General features: G+C 40.5%; 1 protein-coding gene across 1 annotated transcript; it reads right to left on the bottom strand.

Moving 5' to 3' along the window:
* Window positions 1-6996: 6996 nt before the first annotated feature.
* LOC138898532 (uncharacterized) lies at window positions 6997-7795 on the bottom strand. The gene is made up of 2 exons (XM_070184607.1): window positions 7319-7795; window positions 6997-7023 (listed from the first exon to the last, which is right to left on the bottom strand). The coding sequence occupies exons 1-2, from the start codon at window positions 7793-7795 to the stop codon at window positions 6997-6999; spliced, it is 504 nt and encodes a 167-aa protein (XP_070040708.1).
* Between the last annotated feature and the right edge of the window lie 931 nt (window positions 7796-8726).

Raw genomic sequence — 8726 nt, forward strand, 5'->3', positions numbered from 1 at the left:
CAGATGTTCGAAGAACAAATAGGAAAATCAATGGAGCTTTACATTGACGATATGTTGGTTAAGTCCTACGAGCAGAGGACCATTTGAAACATTTTCATGAAACTTTCAGCATATTAAAGAAATACAATATGAAGTTGAACCCGGAGAAATGTGCATTCGGAGTCGAGTCCGGTAAATTCCTCAGATTCATGGTATCCAACCAGGGAATCAAGATCAACCTCGATAAGATCAAGGACGTAAACGATATCATTGTTGTGGACAACGTGAAGGCTATACAAAGGTTAACCAGACTCATAGCCACCTTGGGATGATTTATTTCGAGGTCATCCGAAAAGAGCCATCATTTCTTCTCACTGTTGAAAAAGAAAGAATGACTTCTCATGGACCCCGGAGTGCCAACACGCCTAAGAAGAACTAAATAAATATCTATCGAGCCCATCGCTGCTTCACACACTGAAGACATGCGAGCAGCTATACCTATAATTGGCAGTATCGGAGATAGCGGTAAGTGGAGTCCTGGTCCGGGAAGAGAAAGGTACGCAATTTCCAATTTACTATGTAAGTAGGACTCTTGACGAAACCGAAACAAGATACCCTCACCTACAAAACTTGGTGATCGCTTTGTTAAGCGCCTCTAAGAAGCTAAAACCCTACTTTCAATGTCACCCCATATGTATCATAATCACTTACCCATTAAGGAATGTAATGCATAAACCCGAACTCTTGGGACAGTTGGCCAAATAGGCCGTAGAGATCAGTGGGTGCGATATCGAATATCGGCCTCGGACTTCCATTAAATCTAAAATTTTGGCAGACTTTGTAGCCGACTTTACACCGGCCCTAATACCCGAGGTTGAGAAAGAGTTGTTGTTAAGCTAGGGAACTTCATAGGGAATTTGGACCCTCTTTACAGATGGCGCCTCGAATGCAAAGGGGTTCGGACTCAGATATGTATTAAAACCACCCACAGGTCTTGAACTGGCCAAAAGCTTGGGGCAGAGGTGATCGAAGCTAATTACGACTCCCTCCTTGTCGTGAACCGATTTAATGGGACATTCGAATTAAGAGAGGAACGAATGCAAAGATAACTGGATAAAGTGCAGGTAACGTTACATCAGTTCAAAGAGTGGACTTTACAACATGTGCCTCGAGATCAAAACAGCGAGGCCAATGCCCTTGCTAACTTGGGATCGTCGGTCAATGATGATGAGTTCAACTCGGGGGCGTTCATACAACTCATGACATTAGTAGTGGAAGAAGGTCACGCCGAGATATACTCAACAAGCCTAACCTGGTACTGGAGAAACAAATATAAAGAATATCTGAAGACCGAAAACTGCCTTTGGACCCTAAGCAATCGAGGACTCTGCGTACGAAGGTGGCCCGATTCATCCTGTCCGAAGACGGTACACTATTTTGGAGAACATTCGATAGCCCACTCGAAATATGTATAGGACCCAGAGACACCGAGTATGTTCTGAGGAAAATCCATGACATGCGATAATCATTCGGGCGTCGAATCATTAGTTCAGAAAATAATTAGAGCTGGCTACTATTGGATCGATATGGAAAATGACGCAATGGAGTTCGTACGAAAATGCGACGGATGTCAAAGGCATGCTCCGAAGATTCATCAGCCTGGGGAGCTTCTACATTCAATTTTGTCGCCTTGGTCATTCATGAAATGGGGGATGGACATCGTCGGCCCCCTTCCATGGGCACCTGGCAAGGCTCAATTTATATTGTTTATGACTAACTATTTTTCTAAATGGGTGGAGGCCCATGCGTTTGAGAAATTCAGGGAGAAGGAAGTCATTGACTTCATCTGGGACCACATAATATGTCGGTTCATAATGCCGGCTGTGATTGTGTGCGACAATGGGAAGCAGTTCATCGGCAGCAAAGTAAGTATGTTTCTCGAAGATCATAAGACCAAAAGAATCATGTCAGCACCCTATCACTCTAGTGGGAACAGGTAAGCGGATTCCACGAACAAAACCATACTCCAAAACATCAAAAAGAGATTGACCGATGCCAAAGGAAAATGGAAAGAAATCTTGCCCGATGTCCTATGGGCTTACGACCTCGAAGTTCACTACCGGGGCCACCCCATTTTTGTTGATTTACGGTGCTGAAGCTCTAATACCGGTGAAAGTCTTAGAACCAAGTCTCAGGTTCTGATATGCAACTAAATAATCAAACAATAAGACCATGAATACGAGCCTGGAATTGTTAAATGAAAGGCGCGAAGCCACCCTCGTCCGGAAGGCTGCCCATAAGCAATAGATCGAGAGGTATTACAATTGAAGAGCCAACCTTCGACACTTAAATATCGGGGACTTAGTATTTAGGAAGGTCACATTAGACACCAGGAACCTGAACGAAGGGAATCTTGGGCCGAATTGTGAAGGTCCGTACCAAATTATCGAGATCACCGAAAAAGGGTCGTACAAACTCGGAGCGATGAACGGTGAGCGACTGTCGAACAACTGGAACATAACTCACTTGAAACGATATTACTGCTAAGGTACGACCCCATTACTTCTTTTATTTATTTACATTTTGGACTAATGATCGCGTCCAATTGTACACCTCAAAAGAAGTATGAAACAGTCATTTGCAATAATAAAACACAACTAAGAGTCAGCGTCGAATCCACATGGAGCTAGATGGGAGTTAGGGGTATATATTTTAATGCGTGAAATTGAATTATCTTAATTTGCACTTCCATAAAAAGGGTTTTTTTCTATTTCTAATTTTACACTAAAGTTTGCAGAATAAAGAAATAAGACTAGGATAATTGTTTTTGATATTTTTCAAAGTGGTAAAAAGCCTAGGGCTGTGACGATGACCTATGTGTTTGCCTAATGGGATAAAGACCTTAATGCTCATTTTGTTGATCTGTGTGTATTATAGCTATCAACTCTCAATTACCCACTCAATACCTCTCGGTCAGAGAGTGGTTTTGCCCAATTTGGCTTTCTCAAGACCAAATGGATATCATACAAAATAGTTGATAAAAGCTCAAGTCAGGTTATTACCATCTATAGGTTGAACCTTTTAATTAGGTTAATCAATTTCTCGATTGACCTAATTCCTTCTTAGCCAAGATTTCCTAGACTAAGTCTCTCTTTCTCAAGAAGAGACTAAGTAAAATAGGCATGAACTAATATTTGAAACCATTAATTCCACAAATTAAAACATGAACTAGGCTAAATAATAAACACTCAATCATAAACAAGCACTAAATTAAATATCCATAAAGTTTACACACTAGGGTTGGATCAAAACCATAATAAAAATCTGGCTACTCATGCTTGGGTTTGAAGAAAAATAAGAAGAAATACTAATTAAACTCATAATGTAAGCTTAAAATAATAACATCTATTGTAAAATACACCAAAATATAGTAAACTTCCAAAAGAGGCAAAGAAAAACGGCTACAGAACTTGCTGATGTCAAAAATTTGACCTAATTTTGTGAAACTTGTCTATTTATACAAGGCTTCGGAAAAAAATACCCTTCGGGAGGTTCTGCGGCCACACAATTCCATGTGCGGTCCACATAATTCTTCATCTGGCTGGAGCTGGGATTCTGCGACCGCACAATTCTGAACTGCGGCTGCGAAGAAATATTTCTGCGATCCACAGATTTAGCACTGCGGCCACAAGGCACTCTTTTGCTGTCCACAATAGTATGATTGCGGCCGCAAGATAATTTTTTGCAGCCGCACAAATCTTGTACGGATCGCAATTCGGGGAAGCTCTGGAATTGGGTTTTTGTCATTTCTCTGATCATGGATCCTAGCCTAGCTTTTGCGGCCGCATAATTCATGTGTGGTCCACAATTTGCTCAAAAGTCTGCTAAGTTTTCTTTCTTTGATGTAGACCCCACATTGTAAGCTTTTGTGCCTTTTATTGCCTTGTGCTTAGACTACTCCTTTTTGAGTCAGATTTCATCTCGGGAGTCCAACATCCAGCATTCCTGTACTTTTGCATATTTTATTAGTTTTGGGAACACAATTCAATGCTTTTAGACTAAAACAAAAGCTAAAAGGTGCTAATAAGTAGTCAAAATCCCCACTTATCAACTCCTCCAAACTTAAATCTTTGCTTGTCCTCAAGCAAACAAAATAGTTCCCACCTCCACAAGTTAAGGGTCATTTCAGCCCGTCAAATGTGAGCCATTCATACATCAGTTATGACCAACAATTACCCACACTATTTATGTATTATTAACAAGGAGACAAGTTAAACATTCATGCACATATAGTTCTAATGTGACACTTGAGCATCAAGAGTTGACTTTATTCATTAAGGAAGCCTGCTCTCTCATGCAGGTCATTGTGGATCCCAAACTCATCCTCCTCTACTCCCTATTCACTTAAGAATTTTAGCACTCAATCCAAATAATTATGAAAGGTTCACTCATCTCTCTCAAGATAATGTCTCAAATACGGTTTCAAGTACCATAGGCTTGCCCCTCATGTAGATCGCCACTAATGTAAGCTCACTCGGCATGAAATCAAGTAGGTCTTCTTTCGAGATGTAATGAAGGATTTTGGATTAGGGTAAGATACATTATGGTTTAGTGGGTTCACCTTTCCTTAAGTACTCCATTTTTTTATTCTCGGCTCACACTTTGCCAATTCTTTGAGGCACTTTCTTTCCCTCCGTGAATTAGAGAAACTTAACATCACTCTTTCTTGATCATGACATTCATTTTCTCCATCTTTGTTTTCTCCATGTTTTGGATCATTACCTCTCTTTGAATCCCTTCACTACATCCACTTATTCATTTTTTTGCATTTTTCTTTTTTGTTTTTTCTTTTCTTGCCTTTCCTTCTCATCATTATTTTTCTCTTTTTGTGCCTTGATACCTCTTCCACGTTCCTTGTCTCTCCCCCATACTTACGTTTTTAGCCAATTGTTTCATAAGAGTGTTAACAAAATCTTGGGTGCCAAGAGAGGGTCACGACAAAACGGGTATAGGCTTGTATCATATTTATCAAATAAGAAAGGCTCAAGGCTCGAATGGGTTGACTAGGGATAACAAAATTGGTAGACAATGGAAAATTCAAACGGGCCAAGGAAAGGCTACAATCACTTCTCAAGCCAAGCAAAACATAAGATTTCGCCTTGAAAGACATTCGGGGCAAGTTCTAGACCTTTCGCACGAGTACTTGGACTAGCAACAAAGAATCTCACCCCTCACGCAACTGGATTGATAAAGAGGATAGATTCGAGGTCCCACAACGACCACATTCAAAATTGAAAATCCCTATGGTCCGATTAAACCACTCGATGATTGCCTAAGTCAACGGAAGAGTCACAAAGTCACTAACTAGAGCTATTTGTTTCAAAAACCTTGCTTCTAACCATAGGCACGTAGTTTAAGTGTGTTGGTACCAAGTGAAGCATGTTTGACTCTTTCAGCGTGACTTAATTAGGTCTTTTTATTCATTGCTACTGCTACTATTATCTAAACACCAAAAACGGACTCAGTACCTTAAGAAGGTTGGTACGCCATCCATCGTTGGGAAAAGTCACCCGGTTCACACAAAACCTGCCCTTGGAATGAACCATGGAATTAAGAAAACCAAAGGCTTGTTATCTGCTAAAACCTAAAAAGAAGCTACTAAAGCAAACAAAGAAGCTACTAACTAAAAAAGAGGCTACTAAATTAAACACTAACTAATAGGAAAACAAACATAAAGAAGCTACAAAGCAAAAACTATCGAAAGCATAACGAATATACATGATGAGGGAGAAGGACAAGATATATACATAATGAGAGAAGAAAAAGAAAATAGTATCAAGTTATTACAAGTCAAATGTCTCTAAATCATAAAACAAGATCAAATAAACTCCACCCCTTAAATAAAAATAAGCATTGTCCCCAATGCTTAACAAAATAAGAGTAAAGGAAAGGGCAAGAATGAAGAAGAACTCCCTATGTCTCCTTGGACATCTATGTGTCCCCAGCAATGTCACCACCCTCTGTCTTAAGAGTAAAGGAAGGGGCAATAGGAGAAAAGGAAGGGGTAAGACTGCGGTCTGCATATTTTTTATTGCGGACCACAAAAGTTTCTCTTGCGGTCGTAGATGAGGAATGCGGTTTGCACATTTTCTATTACGGCCACAAAGCAAAGACCTAAATTATGCCAACTTTCTAATGATAGAGAATTGGCTAATGTGCTGCCGCAACATGTTTTTTTCGGACCGCACATTTTGGTCTTGCGGCTGCACATTGAAGTACTAACATGCACACTCTCTGAAGATACTAAAATAGCTGTTTTTTGGCCACAATGGAAATTCTGCAGTCCGCACAATTTTCCTTGCGGTTGCAGACTCATGCTTGACTACAGATTCCCTAGACCCAATTTCTGCGGACTGCACAATTTCTTGTGCGGCCGTAGATTTCAAATAATTATGATAAGGCAGGAATTGTTATCTAGGGCTTCCAATTTTTGCACGAATTTGACATGGAAACAGCGTACAAGCATGAAGATCTAGTTACCCAGTCCCCAATTAGCAAGTACTAGTTGACCCACTACAGATTTACCCCCACAAGTATGTACAATTAGATTCAATAGACACGTGGCCTAATATTAATTAAAAATCTATGAATCAAACAAAAATTTGAAAAATCTAACAAGAAATTGAAGCATATAAGATATGAATGAGTGCAAGAAATGAGTGATCAATAGTTGTTAGGCGTGAGTGCAGCCGCAGAAATCCAATTGCGGTCCGCACTCCGTTACCAGGGGGCTCAGTTGCCCTTTTGTTTTGCCGACCGCAAATTTGTTGTTGCGGCCGCAGATTAACCCTTTTTCTGATGGACCAACTTCAGAGAGTTGGCATTTTTCACATTCTAGTTATGCGGTCCGCAAAATTATTGTGCGGCTGCAGAGCACTTTTTCTGCAGCAACTGAAAATGTGTGGTCCACACAATTTTGCACAATTAGCTACACTCATTCCTTAAGCACACTTCAAATCAAGTTAGCACAAAAATGACTCCTAACTACAAAAGAAATAAATAAAAGAAAAAAAACATGGGTTGCCTTCCACCCTGATTTAACGTCGCGGCACGACGCAGATTACCATCATTTGAAATGAATCACCGCCACAACGTGGCCATCACCAACTTTTCCCAAATAGTGCTTCACCTGGTGACCATTGACTCGGAATACCTCATTATTTTTGTTCTTCATGTCCAATGCACCAAAAGGCGTCACACCCACAATTTCAAAGGGACCACTCCATTTAGACTTTAGCTTTCCGGGAAACATCTTGAACCGTGAGTTGAACAACAATACAAGATCACCCATCTTGAACTCTTTGTTCCAGATGTATTTGTCATGAAGATATTTCATGTTTTCTTTGTACAAGAACGAACTTACATAAGCATGATACCGGAACTCATCCAATTCATTCAAATGTGCAACCCTCAAATTAGCGGCTACATCCCAATCAAGATTCAACTTCTTTATAGCCCACATAACTTTCTGCTCAAGTTCCACTGGAAGATGACAAGCTTTTCTGAATACTAACAGGTATGGCGACATTCCGATAGGTGTTTTGTAAGCCGTCCGGTAAGCCCATAATGCATCATCAAGCTTCTTTGACCAATATGTCCGGTTAGCATTCACCGTTATGGATAAAATACTCTTTATCTCCCGGTTGGAAACTTCCACTTGACCGCTAGCTTGTGGATGATAAGGAGTCGTGACTTTATGAGTAACACAATACTTGCTAAGTAAGGTGTCAAAAACCTTGTTGCATTTTTGCACCATCGCTTATGATGGCCCTCGGAGTACCACACCTTGTGAAAATATTCTTCTTCAAGAATGCCACCACACTTCTCGCCTCATTTTTGGGTAGAGCAATGACCTCAATCCATTTAGAAACATAATCAACTGCGACCAAGATGTAGGTATTTCCACAAGAACTCACATAAGGACCCACGAAGTCAATACCCCACACATCAAAGATATCAATCTCCAAAATAGTAGTGAGAAGAATTTTATTATTCTTCGAGATTCCACCGTCCCGTTGACATTCATCACATCTTTTCACCACATCATTTGCATCCTTGTAAAGAGTGGTCCAATAGAAACCACAAGTTAGCACTTTGGACGACGTTCTTGCTCCACCATGGTAACCACCATATGGCGAAGAATGACAAGCCCCAAGAATGTCACTTTGCTCTTCTTCCGATAAACATCTTCTAATTACCCCATCCGTACAAATCCGGAAAAGTTATGGCGCATCCCAATAAAAATCTTGACAATCCCGTTTGAGCTTCTTCCTTTGGTTTGAAGAGAATTCATCCGGGATGATTCCACACATAAGGAAATTTGCTAGATCTGCGAACCATGGTACCTCCTTCATTGAAATAGCCAGAGTTGCTCATCGGGGAAGGAGTCATTGATTTCAAGGCCATCATCCAGCCTCCCCTCCTCCTCCAAATGAGACAAGTGGTCCGCCACTTGATTTTCACTCTATTTTCTATTTTGGATGTCAATATCAAACTCTTGCAACAAAATCACCCATCTAATCAATAGAGCTTTGGAATCGTTCTTGCTCATAAGATAATGAAGTGCCGCATGATCAGTGTGGACAATAACTTTCTCACCCATAAAGTACGGGAGGAACTTCTCTATTGCAAACACAATGGCAATGAGCTCTTTCTCCATAACAGTATAGTTGACTTGGGCACCATTC

Source organism: Nicotiana tomentosiformis, chromosome 9 (genome assembly GCF_000390325.3).
Source record: "Nicotiana tomentosiformis chromosome 9, ASM39032v3, whole genome shotgun sequence".
In the NCBI taxonomy this organism is placed as follows: Eukaryota; Viridiplantae; Streptophyta; class Magnoliopsida; order Solanales; family Solanaceae; genus Nicotiana; species Nicotiana tomentosiformis.

What these genes read in the sequence shown, in the direction of transcription:
- LOC138898532 (XM_070184607.1), bottom strand. Translation starts at nt 7,795, where the DNA reads ATGGTGCAAAAATGCAACAAGGTTTTTGACACCTTACTTAGCAAGTAT. An exon ending in AGTTCAAGATGGGTGATCTT is followed by an intron (nt 7,024 to 7,318) that starts GTATTGTTGTTC and finishes TTTCTTTTGTAG; the next exon opens with TTAGGAGTCATTTTTGTGCT.